The sequence below is a fragment of the Podarcis liolepis genome, assembly GCF_965112155.1.
Source record: "Podarcis liolepis genome assembly, chromosome: 7".
NCBI lineage: Eukaryota > Metazoa > Chordata > Lepidosauria > Squamata > Lacertidae > Podarcis > Podarcis liolepis.
The window spans coordinates 25,472,018-25,489,581 of NC_139561.1; the positions used below are offsets into that span (position 1 = coordinate 25,472,018).

The following is a 17,564-nucleotide window of genomic DNA, read 5'->3' on the forward strand; positions in this document are numbered from 1 at the left end:
GCACGAAGAGTCGGACACGACTAAATGACTAAACAACAACAGCCTAATGTAGAAAGATAAAATTTGCACTCAATGCTTTGTCCACTTTTCCCCAACGCTAGTATATGGCCCCGAGATGGTTATATGTGAGGGAAGGTGGTCCTCAGGCTGAAAAATGGTTTCCCCACCCCTAGCTTGGAATTCCTTGATATTTCTAGGTAGCAATGGGAGAGGCCTCCATCCAAAACCCTGGAGAGCTGCTGCCAGTCAGTGTGGACAATACTGAGCTAGCTGAACCAGCCAGCTGGCTCAGTACAAGGTAGCTTCCAATGCTTCTGCTCTTGGCTACTTTCAAGAGCAGACTACCCTCCCTCTCTATCTTCTTGTCAGATCAGAGGACACAGGGAGAGAGGGAGAGAATAGACCTCCTACCTCTCTCCACCAGTTTATTCTCCTGTAAAGGACAGCCTTCAGGTCTCTCCTTGGCCTCTTCCCTCCCTTCAGGTTGCTCAGGCTGCTAAACCATCAAAAGGCAGTAAAAGGCTTGCAGCCTCTTATCAGCCCCAATCCTACCCACCTGCAGCCCATACTGGCTCAATGCTGTTGGGGTCAATTGCCAGCAAGCAGGTGGTCTAGCAGCTACAAATAGAGGAAGCTGTCTTTACAGAACCAGACTATTAAGTCCATGTGGCTCAAGAGTGTATTTGTCAACACTGGGTCCTCATCCTCCCCAGCCTGCATAGCCAGGGGTCAGGGGATGATGGGACTAGTTGTCCAAATGGCATCAGGGGACCCAAGATTGAAGAACACTGGTCTACAATGAGTAGCCGTGTTTCTCCAAGGTCTCATGAAGACATTTCATTCAGCTGAAAGTGCAGTTGTCAGTGATTGAACCAGGAACTTCCTGCATGCAAAGCTGATGCTTTACCACTAACTGCAGCCCTTCCCACTATGTCTCATTGACCAGTTGACCAGAGGGAACGTCACCCCCTTTTCAGATCCCAAAGGAGAGGCTCCCAGCAGAGAAAAGATGCTTTTGGGACCCCCGGGGTGAGTGCAGAGCAGGCTGCTGGTCTCACCCTCCCACCTCTTAATTTTCATAACCGAATCTTCATTAGCATAATTGGCCAGTCTTGCATACGTTGGGATTTTTTCTCGGCAGCGTATTCCGACAACGGTGAGTGCGAGAGCGACGTTTAAAATGTGCAGCGCATGGATAGCACACAGGGATAATTAGTGACGGCAGATGAGGCAGAAGTAAAATGGTTACAATAGAATAGAATGACATTTCCCTTGTGGCTGAAAGGCATTTGGCGTGAACGAGTTTCTAAGATTAGCCCATCGAAAGGGCTCGGATGATTACTGGGCCAACAAGAGGGTTTATTAGTAGTAGTATTAGTAGTAGTATTAGTATTAGTATTAGTATTAGTATTGATCCGCCCCTCCAACAATAGTTCATAATCTGGTATATACATAGACTAATACCAAGTTGTCCTTTAAACCTACTATTGTCTACTCTGACTGGCAGCAGCTCTCTCTGTGTTCGCTGACTGAGAAGGGTCTTTCTCATACCTGCTACCTAACCCTTTCAACTAGGGTCCAAACAGAAGTAGGTGTTCCACAAATGAGCTGTGCTCCCTCCCCATACAGGAAACGGAATACACAACCACATGTCAACTTTATAAGTGTTATGTATTCAGTAGTCTGTGTTTGCCTGAGCTTGAGTCTGGACTAACGATTCTGAGCTCCTGTGTCCTGATTTGATACATGATGTCCAATCACACAACATTTCAGGATTTGGGCCTCTGCCATTGGCCCTTGAACTCTGAGTCATGATTCGCAGCTAGGATGTTTAGACAGCCAATCACGTTGGGAGTGGGAGTGGCCCAGGCTTTCAGGGATGTATATAAGCAGTTGCTTTGCCCCTGTTTCCCAGTTATGTAGTTCAGTAAAGTTACTTGCTGTTATCGCTGTGTCTTGACTCATGGGAACCCACCAACAATAAGCAACTGCTATCAACAATGGACACAGCTGCACCCTACCTGAAGCTGATGGTTCAGTTCCCCAGTGCAGTAAAGGTTCAGGATTAGGTGCAGAAAAGAGGTGAGGACAAGGGAAGAGGCAGAAATTCAATTCAATTCGCATTTAAAGACAAACCTATCTGCTTTGCACTTCCTGAAATACGCCATGAACCAAAACACAACCAATTTGTACTTCTCTAAATCTTGCAGGCATGTAATCATATGTACAAAAATGCATATACTGGGGTGAAGTGTGTAAAAAAAGAAAAAGAAATGTGTATATTTGTGAAAATAGCATTCCAAAATGCATTGTGTCAGAGGGGGGAATCACTTTGCAAACATGCACAAATTCAGCAAAATGCCATACCAAAAATGTATATATTAGGAGAAATCTGCACTAAAATGCTGCTGGGTTTTCACAGGGACATTTGTTTTAACAAGGAGTTTTCAAAATGATGGGGAAATGTAGAAAGATGAGCTGCAGGCTGGAAAAATGAGAGGCTGAAAAAATGAGACCGAAACCACAATTGACAGACTGGCCCATCCCTGGCGAGGACGGGCGTCCTCAGCTCACCTGCTCCGATTACAAACTTGAAGCAACAGAAACCTTTGCTTGAAGTTATGAATGAAGGAAATGGGAAGGAGCTGGGGCAGGAATGACGTGCCAGTTGATAATTAAAGTGATTCCCCCGCCCCTCAAAGGCATGGGCACAAAAACACCCTTAAACCAGATTAATCATGTTGATCAACTTCTTTGACTAGGCTCTGTGCAAATTCTTTGGCTCCGGCAGAACCCAAGAAAACGTGGCAGAAGTGCCAGGTAGAGGCAGACTGCCATGGCCCAGGGGCACCACTGCAGCCAAGGGGTGTGCAAACCTCTCTGGCACTGGAGCTGTGAGCCGCTCCTCAAATGAGAACCCATATAGCTCACAGGACTTACGCAGAGCTGCAAAACCTAAAGCTTGCTGGGAGATTTCAGTTTGTGCAATTAAAGTGGATTCAAGGACAATGTTGCCTGAGAGCCACAAATCTATGAAAAGAGAAGAAACAGGCTTGAAGAATGATGGGGAGATGCATTCTGTTTTTTATTTATTTGTTGCACCCTGGAGCTCATGGTGGTTTACATGCTTCTCTTCCTCCTTATTTAATCCCCACAGCAACCCTGTGAGGTAGGTCAGGCTCAGTGTGAGTGACTGGCCACCAAGGTCACCTAGTGAGCTTCGTGGTCAAGAAGAGGGGACAACTTCTTCAGAGGATATGGAGGGGAGCATGATGTCGCACATGTGATGTCACAGGGAGCCAGGGGGTGGAGCCAAACACCCTCTGAAAATTGAGGGAGCCCAGTCCCTTTAAAAAATACATGAGGGGAACTGCCTTGGCCCATAGGAATCGGTGCCTATGGGGTCAAGGAGGGATTTGAACCCTAGTCTCTCCCAGGTCCTAGTCCGACACACTTCAAATGCATTAAAAACTGTGGGAAGAACCAGTGCACATCCATATGGCTATAGAATGAATGCTCATTGTTATATAATGTTCCTGCTCCTATATTGCAGAATTCCCTCCCAAGGGAGGCCAGACTGGCTCCCTCCTCATTCTCTTTCTGCCTGCCTTCCTTGTTACCTTCCTGTTCAGACAGGCCTTTGGAAACAGAGGTGCAGGCTATGATGATCACTGAACAGCTGTCAGGACAAACACCATTTTAATTGCTGGTTTTAGATGCATTGCACTGTGTTTTAATCGATATTTTTTAATGTCACAAGCTGCCTTGTATTCCAGCTTGGGAGAAACGTGAGACGGAAGTACGTTACTTAAATAAACAGTAAGTAAATAAATTACAACAAATGCTCAATAGAGACCAGAAATTATCTAAATGCTGCATAATCCTTGTGCAAGCAAATCAGGAGGAATGCTCAGTAAATAGGTCAACTGGAGGAGCCCTAAGTCACCTTTGAAACATAGAAGTGCACGCACATGCATGCATGCACTATAAAGACCGAAACCTTTTAGCTTGTTCTCGCAGGAAATATGCTCCAAGCTATTAACAGGGTGGCGGAGACGGGGAAACTTTACTTTTACATTGCAAATCATCTGGTTCTTTTCTTTCCATGTGAACAGGGGCCATTTATGCCTCAGAAGATGATTTGTTGTTGCCTTTTATTCCGCTCTACCACTCTGCAGAGGAAGCTTGCTGGTTGGCACACTTGGCACAGTGCCCCCCTCTGCAATAGCTGCCAGTGCTCCTTTAGCACTTTTCAGAACAGAAAACAAAAGCGGGATGTTCCAGAGCTGCAGCCATGAACAATTTTGCCTGGCTTTCTCAGTTACAGCTGCTCAGAAGCTGCCACTACACAGTCAGGCACGAAAGCACACTCCAATGGGGCTGCATGATGACATCCTTACATTGTTATTATATAGAGAGAAATATTGCAGATCAATGAAGACATGGGACGGATGAGACTATACATGTGGAAGTGACACAGATATAGTGTAGGCAACCATATAGATGGACCAATAGTCTGACAGATCCAAATGCTTCTATATCTTAAGGGCTGTAGGTCCTTGATAGAGCATCTGCCTTACACACAGAAAGTTTGAGGTTCAATCCCCAAATTCTGCAGTTTTAAAAAAGGAACATGCAGCAGGTGGCAGGAAATATCTCTGTCTGAGACTCCGGAGAGCCTCTGCCTGTCAGCACAGATAATAGTTGGCTTTCTGAACCAATGGCTTGGCTGAATAAGCTTGTTCACACATTACACCAAACACAGGCACAAGCTGTCTCCACACACACCTAAGTCTTTGTGTGGAAGAGCACATGTGGTTGAGCTGTACTACTAAACTATAACGTAGACAGTACCCTCATTAGATGCTGTGTGTGAATGCCCACATGAGTGTACTGCTTAACTAATTAATTTACAAAGCCCTGAACAACTTAGGTCCTAGGTACCTTAGGGATCACCTGAACCCTCATATTTCAACTCAGTCACAGAGATTATCTGCCATCGTGTTGCTGGTCATTTACAGAGTTGGTGAGGCTTATTTGACAACAAAAGGGAACCCAGTGTTATTGGCCTGGTCCTGTGAAACTCTCTGCCAATAGAGATTCAGCTGGAGCCTTCTGCATCAGCTTTCCAACACCTGATGAAAACTTTTTCTGTGCTGTCAAGGCTTACACAGGCAATTAAGAATAGTTTCCTGATTTCTGATTTTAACTTTTTATATCTGGCTTATAGTGTATGGTTTTAGGTAGCATTGCTGTGAACCGTTTCAATACTTTCTTTATAAATTAACGATCTATAAATAGTTTTATTAACTAACAACTGTGTATACACACTGTATACTCCCTGAACGTAACAGGTGAACCCTCCCAGGATAATGTGACTTTATACCATGGAAACCATCCCAGTTTGGTAGGATTGGAAAGGGACCCCAAGGGTCATCAAGTCCAACTCCCTGAAAATGCAAGAATCACGGCTAACATATCCCTGACAGATCCAATCTCTGTTTTAAAATCTCCCATGAAGGAGAGTCCACCACCTTCTGTGGAGCCCATTCCACTCTCAAACAGCTCTTCCCATCCAAAAGTCACCTCTCATCATAGATATATGTGCTAATAGCAAACTATCAATCAAGTTGATTAGTGAAATGCAATTAAGGATTAAAGGGCCCATCCCCTCCAGACAAGGAAGGCCAATCATACCTGCTGTCAGCTGTCATTTGAAAAAATATATAAGAATCAGCCGGGATCCTATGATACCTGTCCCGAGGCAGGGGAGAGAAAAAGGATTCATGCATTTAAAAAGCTATGCTGTTGTACAGGCAGCCAACAGCGCCCCTGGAGTTGTGAACAAAACAAGCTGTACCTTACCTGGCCTCCGCTCAGAGTGGCCCACGCTGCCATATCCTGCCTGCCCCAAATAGCACGGGTAACAGTTTCTCCAGAGGTAGCGGTAGTGCAGGGCGGTAGCTTGGGGGATGCTGTGCAAAACGGCTGCACAGCAGAATAGCAGTATCCAAAACTCTGCCTGCTGCTTGTGTCCCATAGCACAAAACCTAATCCAATTTTAATTAATTTTTTTTAAAAGTGCAGGGGAGAGGTTTAAGAAAAGCCAGACTCCAGCACAGCAGAAGGAAAATGGTTAAGCTGCAAGGTTTCCATGTGCATGCATGGGAAATGCTTTTAAAAGAGAGAGACAGAGAGTTGCAAAGCAAATCCCTCTCCTCTCTGCTCAAACTATGCTATTGTTTGCAGCTTGGAGACAAATTCCTTTGGTGAGGATGCCCTGATGTACACACCATGTCCCTGTGAAACAGCCACCCGCTTGCTTACAAGCACACATGTCGTTGGGGAGGAGGCTTTTCAGAGCAACCCTCCCACACGGACTTCTCTCTCTCTCTCTAAAAAAAGTGAATGTTCTCAACTTTCGATCCGCCCCCTGCAGGTAAAAAAGACCAAACCCACAGTGGCTTTTCTGCCCCCTTCTACTCTCTCACAGCACAAATTATCTTTCTCTCCCCTGTTCTATCTGGGCTACTCTAAGAAAAGAAACGAAAAAAAGTGTGACACTCTTCATCACACACACACACAAAATTATGCCTGAGAAGCAAAGGAATTCTGGCTGATGGGCTCTGGGGCATTATTGAGTTCCTGGCTTGGGGCCAATCTGGATTCTAAAATTGGCCATGTAAACAAGAAAAGAAACCAGGAGAGTCAGGGGGGGAAAGGGGAGGGAGGTCTTTAAATCAACACCACATTTTGGAAAGCCCTGCTTAGAATCAGTGAAATATTCCAAAGTTCGTTCTCTCTCTCTCTCTCTCTCTCTCTCTCTCTCTCTCCACACACACACATACTCCGGGAAGGGGTTTTGCTTTTTGAGACAATGAAATATTCCCCAACTGAATATTTCAAAGCCAAATGGGAGAGAGTCACACCAAATAGAAAGGGTTGTATTAGTCCTATGCAAGGAAGACACATTGAAAATAATGGACACAACAAACAGGCTCACTAATGAGTAGGACTAAGGTTGGCTACAACCCATTCTTATCAGGTTAGCCCTACTCAGGGTAGACCCATTGAAATCAATGTATCTAGTCACATCCAGTAATTTCTATTGATCTACTCTGGGGGGGACTAACATTAGATACAACCTATTATTATTGTTCTGTTTTTCTGGACAAATTGGTCTGCATTTTTTAATCACGCTTTATAGAAAATAAGACTTGTACACCATTTGTAGGTTTGTTTGGTGTGTGGTTTTTTTAGGTTTGTATATTTTCTAAATAAACAAATGCCCACCCAAAACAGCTTGCAATCAGTAATGACACAAGGATTAAAACAGTAATATGAAAAATTTGAAACTACAACTCAGCAACACACACAGACAGACACAGAGAGAGAAACAGTGTCAGAAAAAAATAATTGAGTCAAACTCATCGCCCAGCTAATCTGCATAATGACCAGAAGACCAAGTGTGGGGGGGGGGGAGATAGATTTTCAGGTATGTCTGAAAAGCTAGCAACATAGAGATTTGAGATTTGACATGGGTCTGATGGTAGGGAATCCCACAGCCCTGTGGCTCCCTCCCTCATGGAACACCCACCCAATCAACCTATGGGAAGAGCCTTTGAAGCAAATCTTAAATTGTGGGCAGGGATGTTGTGGGGGCAAGTAGACCAATAAGTAGCTACTTAGGGCTTCAAATGCAAAATGCAACACTCCAATTGAGTGTTGGAAACTCAAAGGTTTGGAAGTGTAGCCTACTAGGATTTTTTTAAAAAATAAAAAATATGGACTAATAAATATCCCATTTCGTACACACAGTCTTGGGTGATTTTATATATTTTTTCCATATTTTCTCAAAGTTGCATAGTTAAATTTAGGGACTTGGAATGTAAAGACTCTTTGTTGACTGGTATTGAATTGGTATTCCTTGGGATACAAAAGGCATTGTGTATACAGGGTGCAAATATCATTTATCCGGCGCGGTATTTGACAGACAGGGCCACTTCAAAGCCTGTTCAAGGGAGACATTGAGTTGTATCCAGTGCAAGTCTTACTCACAGTAGACCCATTCAGTAACTTAAGACCTATAACTAACTTAGGCTTATTAATTTCAATAGGTCTGTTTTGAGTAGGATTCAGCAGGATACAACCCACATAAGCAGAGCCTGCTGGATCAGGCCAATGGCCCATTCAGTCCAGCATCCTGGTTCTTATAGTGGCCAACTGGATGCCTTTGGGAAACCAACAAACAGGACTCAAGCACAACAGCACTCTCCCCTCCTGTGGTTTCCAGCAACTGGTCCTCGGAGGCATTCTGCCTCTGACAGTGGAAGGAGAACATAGCCATCCCAGCTAGAAGCCATTGGAAGCCTTATCCGCCATGAATTTGTCAACCTTCTGAAGATCTCCAAGTTGGTTGCCATCACGGCATCTTGTGGGAGTGAGTTCCATAGTCTAACTATGAGCTGCATGAAGAAGTCCTTTCTTCTATCTGCCCTGGATCTCCCAACCATCAGCGCCATTGGCTGTCCACAAGTCCTAGTGCTAGCGAGGATTCCCTGCTGGCTCCTCAAAAGCTCTTTTCATCTTACCTTGACAACAAGAACTGGCCTGCCCCACTAAGACCCAACTATCTGCACTAATCCATGCGTGAGCAGCAATCCACACATATTTCTGAACAGGGGTGGGCGGTGGGGGCACTCAGTGAGTCACCCAGCTTCACAGCCTTGAATCGTACGCATCTGACCACATGCTCACTCATGGTTGGGTGAGGCCGTGCGGAAAGGGTACGCTGCCAAGACGAGCGGCTTTTGTGTGCTCCGTGCACACACTCGGCTAAGCACACCCACTGCTCCGCGCCTGTTATGCAGGAAGGAATCTGTCAAACCTTTCAGGGCGTGACTGCCTGCGTCACACCCACCCAACGTTATTTGGATGGGCACCCTGGTGCAAGCCGGCAAAGAACAGAGGGTTCTCTTGGGAAATATGAAGCCTTGCAGCAACCTGCCTCTGGAATGAACGTGGCAGCAGAACAGTGAACACACAGAACTTTTTTGAATAACGTAAAGGCGGAACTTGCTCTTGGAACAATTATATACAGTGGTACCTCGGGTTACAGATGCTTCAGGTTACAGGCGCTTCAGGTTACAGACTCTGCTAACCCAGAAATAGTACCTCGGGTTAAGAACTTTGCTGCAGAATGAGAACAGAAATCGCGTGGCAGCGGGAGGCCCCATTAGCTAAAATGGTACCTCAAGGTTAAGAACAGTTTCAGGTTAAGAACGGACCTCCAGAACAAATTAAGTTCTTAACCCAAGGTACCACTGTATATATAAAATGGTAACACTTCCAGGTAACAGCCTGAAGCAGAGAAGCCTACATGGATTTGACTGTACAAATTAATCAGCCCTGGGCTTCTTCCAGATACTTGCACAATTCCTTCCTTTTCTGTCTGCATTGATTTAATTTACCCAGAACACTACTAGGCGTGATTTTGAAGATCAGGGGTGGGGAACCTCCAGCCCAGGGGCAAAAGGTGGCCTTGCATGCTCCTTGTTAAATTCTCAGGTAATAGAAGACGAGGTTACTCACTTCATAAGCTCAGAACAAGAGGCTGTTTCTTGGAGAACACAGCAGCATCCATTGCCTTGCATCGATCTGCACAGTAGTGTTACAGGTGCCACACAACACTCGTTTTTGATTTGTAAGAAATTGGGATTTTATTCCTCGGGGGCACAATGGGTCAGTAGGTGGTTTGAGCCCGCCCAGGTCAGAATTCCTGCCTTGCAGGGCGTTGGACTAGATGAGCTTTGGGGTCCCTTCCAACTCTGCAATTGTTTGGTTCTGTAATTCTAATTTGGTAGCACCTTCGCTGGAATTCCCTGTACCCTTTCCCCTGTGCTTTCAGGCGCCTTCCCCTGTGCTCTTCTTGGCGTCTGCTGTAAACTGTTTTTGTTTAGACAAGCCGACCCAGACATGCAGAATGCTTGATCTGTTTTTAGTTTATTGCTGATTTTATCATCTGAATGTTTCAAAAGAGTTGTCTTTACTGCTCTTACTGGTAATTTTATTGTTTTCCTCTCTTTGTAAACTACTTTCTTTTTTTTTAACCATCAAGCTGTGCATGAATTTTATGAAATAATTTCATACTTATTAAGTAAGTAAATAAAGACTGCGTAGGAAAAAGGAGGGAGATGCAAGGACAAGCCAAAAGGTGGCAACTTAGTTTCAGTCCATAACAACTGGAGACAATATTTAACCTAGTCTCAAGCCATGACTATGGCGCTGTGGGTTAACCCACAGAGCCTAGGACTTGACGATCGGAAGGTCGGTGGTTCGAATCCCCTCGACGGGGTGAGCTCCCATTGCTCAGTCCCTGCTCCTCCCAACCTAGCAGTTCGAAAGCATGTCAAAGTGCAAGTAGATAAATAAGTACCGCTCCAGCAGGAAGGTAAACGGCGTTTCCGTGCGCTGCTCTGGTTCACCAGAAGCGGCTTAGTCATGCTGGCCACATGACCCGGAAGCTGTACGCTGGCTCCCTAGGCCAATAAAGCGAGATGAGCGCCACAACCCCAGAGTTGGTCACGACTGGACCTAATGGTCAGGGGTCCCTTTACCTTTACCAAGCCATGACTATACCTCTCTCTAACAGGTTGTTGAGACTGCCCAGGCCAATGCAACCCTCCCTAGGCCACGCATCTCATTGGCCCTGTACAAAGATAAGAAGCATGACTTCTGTCCCACCCACTTTGGCCCCTGTCCCCACCCACCACCAACATGCAGCCCCTAATAGCTTGCCAATGAAATAATGTGGTCCTCAGGACAGAAAAGTTTCCCTGTCCCTGTTATAAATGCAGGCTATAAAACAACTGCCCTCCACACATGGGTTTGCATCTCATGCAAAGATTATTTCCATTCATCGCTCCACCCGCTTTTTCCTCTGGCCCACCACTCGACCGTGGGGACCGTGGTCCCCAGAAGGTAGCCCGGAATGAAATGTGGCCCTCAGGGTAGAAAAAATTGCACATTCTTGGTTTGGTTAAAAATTTAAAAACATAAAAGCAGGGATAAGGAATCGGCTGGCTCCTTGAGCTTTCTTAATGACATTGCAATGGTCAGGATATTTTAAATCAAGACACTGCTTATTCATATGAGAAGGCCCTTAAACCTTGCTAAGAATCTTAAAACATCGCTCTCCCTGCCCCATAGGCTCCTGCCCCCCAACACAGCAATCTCTTTGGATGGAGCCAGATTTCCTTAGGCATTTTTTATTTTCATTCCTTTTTCACCATGAATTCTTTCCTCGGAAGCTTGAGCCAGAGCTGGGAACCCAGCAAGTATCCTCGCTGCACTTTCTTGCGTGTTCTTGCGAGAACAATAAAATGCAAATGTTACTCCGCTGAGACATATACTCTCCCTCTCTCCCCCCCCCCCCACCGCCACTGCCCATTAATTAGTCACAGAAGCTCTCTTTGGCGGCTGAAGAAATCGAAACCCACCCACATGCCCGAGCGGCAGATACACAAGCAAACCTTCCTTGTTGTTTTTTTTATTAATACAACCTGTTGAAAGACAAGATTATCGGGCAAATTGCTCTGTTATGATGGTGGGGGGGGGGGCGATGGTTTTCCCAGTCCTTTCAGTGCTGGTGACGGAGACGATGGGGTAAAGGGATGGGGAAGAGGGAAGCATGGATAAAGATCAAGGCAAAGCTCCGTCCCCCTTAGCTGGGCTCAGTTCTCTATGAAGAGGTTTAGCCTCATTGACTCCTTGAAGTCCATTCATGGGTGGGCAGGCCTTCCCTGTGGAAGTTGTTACCTGAGCATCTAAAGGCTTTTACAAAAGCATCAATGCTTTTATTCACACAGCGAGCTAGAGACGAACCATTCCTGTGTGGCAGGAAAAGGATGCCTATGGTACAGTCAGTTTATTTCCCTGCAACTCATTTTCATTCATTGTTCCAATCCGGCCCATTTCCACAGGGAGGGCGTTTAAAACACACACACATGCAAGTGCACATTTAAATATGTAAAGAGAGAGAGTTGCTCTTGCACTCAGGTTCTGCTTGCAGGCTTCCCCTTCGCATGTATTTCATAGAATCATAGAACTGAAGAATTGGAAGGGACACCCAAACGCCATCTAGTCCAACCCTCTGAAGTGCCACTGTGAGAACAGAGTGCTGGACCAGGTGGGCCTTTGGCCTGATCCAGCATGTATTAGTGAAAATGACATACCGAAAAGAAAAGAAAAATGCATTACATTGGGGAAAACTGCATTGCAAAAAAATAATTCTGTAGATTAGGTTGCACTTCATAGGAAAATGTGCACTATTAGAAGGAATCCACACCTTATTGCTGATTAATTTTCATGGGGACTTTAAAAAATGATTGTAAACTGATGTGGAAATGTGGAGAACTGGCCAAACAAGAGACCAAGAAAAACCGAAATGGAAAGGTTAGCCCTGTCATGACAGGTAGTGCCTGAGTCCAGGTGTATTGCGAAAGAATTAAAATTAGGGTTTTGCACCAGATCCGGGCTTGATCCTGGGTTGACCTGGAATTCAGCAGGATTGGATTGAGGCAGCCTCTGTTCAGACCTATGTGGAACAACCCAGGGTGCTCAAAAGGGAGGTGGGTTTGGCAGTGAGAAGGAGGGGAGGAGAAGGAGGAGATGTCCAGCCAGCCTGTGTGCATGTTCTTCTCCCCTCCCACCATGTTTAAACAGGGTTAAAAACCCAAACTAAATACTTTGCTGGGAGAAAAGCAATGACAAACCTAGAAAGCATCTTAAAAAGCAGAGACATCACCTTGCCAACAAAGGTCCGTATAGTCAAAGCTATGGTCTTCCCAGTAGTGATGTATGGAAGTGAGACCTGGGCCATAAAAAGGCTGATCGCCGAAGAATTGATGCTTTTGAATTATGGTGCTGAAGGAGACTCTTGAGAGTCCCATGGGCTGCAAGATCAAACCTCTCCATTCTGAAGGAAATCAGCCCTGAGTGCTCACTGGAAGGACAGATCCTGAAGCTGAGGCTCCAATGCTTTGGCCACCTCATGAGAAGAGAAGACTCCCTGGAAAAGACCCTGATGTTGGGAAAGATGGAGGGCACAAGGAGAAGGGGATGACAGAGGATGAGATGGTTGGACAGTGTTCTCGAAGCTACCAACATGAGTTTGACCAAAGTGCGGGAGGCAGTGGAAGACAGGAGTGCCTGGCGTGCTCTGGTCCATGGGGTCACGAAGCGTCGGACATGACTAAACAACTAAACAACAACAACAAATACTTTGCACCCAGTTCAGGCTGGACTGAGATTTTCATTGTTGACACCCATAGCAAAAGAATTGGCAGCCCTATCACAACCAAGGTAAGGGCTAAAAGGCCTTGTAATAGGAGTGGGGGGCCCTGGCAATTGCCCCTCAAACCTGGAGCCAGCCCCCTCAGTCAGTGTTTTGGGGGGCACAGGCAGCTGAGAGGCTACTCTGTGTCCCCAACGATTTCCCCCCTTTTTCCTTTTCAGCAGCAAAGCTCATAAAAGCATAAATTGCTTTTCTGGAATGCTTTGTCACATTGTGCCGCCGAGGAAAGGAAAGCTTCTCTTTCAGAATCACAGACATTTCCGCGGTATCGATTTGGCTGCGGAAAAATTCCAAATTAAAACGTGCGGTTTTGGAGCGCAATGAATACCATTTTGAAATGGTACACTGGGCTGGCCTGTGCCAGGAGCCAGAGAACACTTTTATGCTCAAGAAATAAACCCACCCTCGAGTCATTTTTAGCAAGGCTGAATCAAATGAGAACCAAATTCTTAAGCGCCCGTGGCCTCCGCCTTCTGAATCACAAAGCTAACTGACTGCTACATCGAGCCTGCTTCTGATTCATAACAGTATTTCACCAAGCCAAAGTGATTTCCTAGAAGACACAGAACTGTTTCAGAAAAAAGGAGCAAGTTGTACAGTCAGCATACACTTTTTTTCTCCATGGGCAGTTTGACAAGCTCATCATCCCTTCTTCCTTCCACTGTCTCCCGGCTGGAAGCACAAAGAGACTTCACTGGGAAGTCTTGTGCCTGATATGATTCAAGGGGATGTGATGGTTTTCTTGCTAGTGTTGAATTTGAGTTCACTCATTTTGGGGAAGGGGGTATATCTCAGTGGTTGGAGGATATGCTTTGAATGCAGAAGGTCCCAAGGTCCTTTTGGGAATTATAGGGCCAGAACTACGCAAACTGTATAGAAATGTATTCATCTATGTGACTACTGCAGTAAGAATGTTACTTGCCCAAAAAGAGAAAGAAGAAGAAGTCACAGCAAAAGAAGAATGGGTACAAAAAATGATGGAATATGCAGAAATGGCAAAACTGTCTGGGAAAAATAAGAAATCAAGATAAACGTTTTTAAATAAAAGAATGGAAATTGTTTACTGAATATTTACAAATAAACTGTAAACAGAGAAGACCATTGAGAGGATTATTGCAATAACCTACAGTTTTATAAGAGTATCTTTAAATTAGATGAATAAATGAGCAAATTAAGTTAATCTGGATAGGCAGAAAATGTTAAAAATAAATTTAAGGAACCTCAGAAAGAGGGGGAAGGAAGTCAAATTCAGAAATCTTAAAATGATTATAGAATTATTGAAATGTATAAAATTGAAAATAATAAATAGAGTAATAATAAAGAAGGTCCCAAAGACAGTCCCCTGCAATTCCAAGTAAGGAGACTCAGAAAGACCTCTGCCTGAGATCTCTGAAGAGCCCCAACAATCAGAAAGGGGGGGGGTATGGGGGAGTCCCGGAAAAGAAGTTTATGAAAAAATGTTACGAAATTATACGTGTTTGTATGTCTTTTTACGTGTTTGTTTGTCTTTAAAATTTCTGTAAAACCAATAAAAATTTTATATATAAAAAAAAAACAATCATGGCAGACAATACTGATCAAGTTGGACCAATGTTATGACTCAGTACAAGGAAGCTTCCTGTGTTCCCATTCACACGTGCAGCTTAATACGAGCACCCTGCTCCACTTGTCTCTCTCACCACCATTTCCCCTGGATTCAGACTGGAAAAATGATAAGCTGAAATTGACAGGTTTCAGAAACTGAAACTGACCCTAGCTGTGTAACTTCCCAATGAAGGTCCAATCAATTATACCTCGAACTGTTGCTGGGGTGGGGAGATGGCACTGTGAAATAGCCGGGGGAACGGAGCAGAGGGTATAGATCAGTGTTTCCCAACCTTTTTTGGGCAAAGGCACACTTGTTTCATGAAAAAAATCTCGAGGCACACCACCATGCCAGATGGGGAAAGGTCACTTTTTACTTATGTAAAAAAAAAAAAAAAAATAGTAACAGCATAGAAGGTAATGGTTAGGCTAGCATCCCTCTTCCAAATATGCTAGGTTTTTATTTGCAGGGACTGTTCTACATGGGAAAGCATTCAGCACTGTCATTCTCCCATCTGCCATCTGAATTGGTACTATTCTGGGTCAACTTACTCTGCTGCATGTGTAGATGAAAATGGCACCAAGTGTGGGGGAGGGGGCAGAACAGGTTTCAGATACAGGATATTAAGCATACACGTACTTCAGATTGAACTGGTTGCTTGCTTTGCAAGTTTTCATTTCCCAAATGACTGCCTTGGCAAGCGCAATACCTACCAGGCTCAACGCCGGTCTCGCGCTGCCGCTTCCCGCGCTCTCAAGGACCCGGGAGGAGGAAGGCATGAAGGGAATCCCGAAGGCGCGAAAACCTCGCGCATGCGCAGGCCTTCCGCCTGCGACAGCCCAGTAGGCCGGCCGAAGCGAGCGACGATGGGATGTGGGAGGGAGCTCGCTCGCCGCCCCGCGTGTGCCTATGTGGGGCACGTTACAGCCCCGTGACGTCAGCGCCACGCAGGCAGCCAGGCAGGCAGACGGCGAGAGCCCCGCGCTGGGCAGCCTCTCCTCGCCGCCGCCGCCCCGCCTCTCGCCGCCCGCCTCGCCCGCCTCCCTCCCACGGCACACCAGGCAACGTCTCGCGGCACACTAGTGTGCCGCGGAACACCGGTTGGGAAACACTGGTATAGATGACTCAAAACAGCAGTGAAGATTCACCACTGGAAAAGAGAAACTGGAATGAGGGGGAGAAAGAAACACATGGCAAACTTAAAGACTAATGGCGGGGAAGTTTGCTGCTTCCTTAATGGGGGGTATTTTGCAGAAGAAAACCAGTAAGTAAGCAGAAGAAGAAAGCAGGCACCCTGGAGTACAAATCACAGTGAGTGGAAGGTGCTTGACTGCCTCTGTGGGCCATTTTCTGTAGCAGATGGAGCAAAACTCTCACCCAGCCAGCCCTCGCGTGAAAAACACAAGAAGAGCCTTGATGGATCAGGCCAGAGGCCCACCTCACCCAGCAACCTGTTTTCACAGTGGCCAACAATGGGCTGTACTCCACACAGCTGAGAGGAATATGTTCCATCGGCAAAAGGAGTTCTCTGTGTGCAGTGGAATGCCTGCCTCTTCTTCTCCCTCTGTGCACACCTTAAATCTGTTCTGGGGTTTTCCCCAACTCTCTCCAGAACAGATATAGGGGTGGCTTGGGGAATATACAGGGGGAGGAGATGGGGGAAATCCCATTGCACACACAGTAATCTTTGGGCTAGTGCTACTATTTGGTTGAATACCACTCCACGTGTCTATAGGAGGTGTGCCAGCAGGACATGTGCACAGCAGCCCTTGCCCCACTTGAGATTCCCAAAAATTGGTGTTCAGAGGCATACAGCCTTCAACTGTGGAGACTGAACATAACCACCATGGCTGGCAGCTGTGGATAGCCTCATCCTCCAAGAGTTTTTCTAATCCTCTTTAAAAGCCCTCCAAGGAGAGTATGATTAATAAGGACCTAAGAGCCCTTCCTGGATCAGACCAAAGGCCCATCTAGTCCAACATTTTGTTTTGGGCCCCAATGGGAAACTCAAACCAAGACCTGAGTGCAACAGTGCTCTCCTCACTTGCGACTCCCAGCAAAGGATATTCAGAGCCATCCTGCCCTCAACAGTGGAGATAAAACATAGCCATTAATAGCTTAATCATCTGTGAATTTGTCCAGCCCTCTTTTAAACCCATCCAAGTTGGTGGCCATTGCTGCCATCTTGTAGGAGTGAGTTCTGTAGTTGAGCTATGCTATGGGGTGAAGGTAAAGAGACCCCTGACCATTAGGTCCAGTCGTGACCGACTCTGGGGTTGTGGCGCTCATCTCGCTTTATTGGCCGAGGGAGCCAGCGTACAGCTTCCGGGTCATGAGGCCAGCATGACTAAGCCGCATCTGGCGAACCAGAGCAGTGCACGGAAATGCCGTTTACCTTCCTGCTGGAGTGGTACTTATTTATCTACTTGCACTTTGACATGCTTTTGAACTGCTAGGTTGGCAGGAGCAGGGACCGAGCAACGGGAGCTCACCCTGTCACAGAGATTCGAACCGCTGACCTTCTGATCAGCAAGTCCTAGGCTCTGTGGTTTAACCCACAGTGCCACCCGTGTCCCTACAGCGCCACCCGTGCCTGTCCTGGATGCTGCAGCATTTGGCTCCATT

At 46.0% G+C, this 17,564-nt stretch overlaps 1 protein-coding gene across 5 annotated transcripts in view; it reads right to left on the reverse strand.

The window, feature by feature from the left end:
- The window catches only part of MEGF6 (multiple EGF like domains 6), a 210,932-nt gene that overhangs the window by 86,658 nt on the left and 106,710 nt on the right, over nucleotides 1-17,564 (reverse strand). Inside the window, exon 1 of one of the 5 annotated variants that reach the window (XM_083512802.1) lies at nucleotides 5,866-6,342. The exons of the other annotated variants lie outside the window; for them this stretch is intronic. Within the exon in view, the coding sequence (XP_083368928.1) occupies nucleotides 5,866-6,040 (175 nt within the window). The 5' untranslated portion in view covers nucleotides 6,041-6,342. Of the gene's footprint in view, nucleotides 1-5,865; nucleotides 6,343-17,564 lie in introns of those variants that run through there. 5 annotated transcript variants of the gene reach the window in all.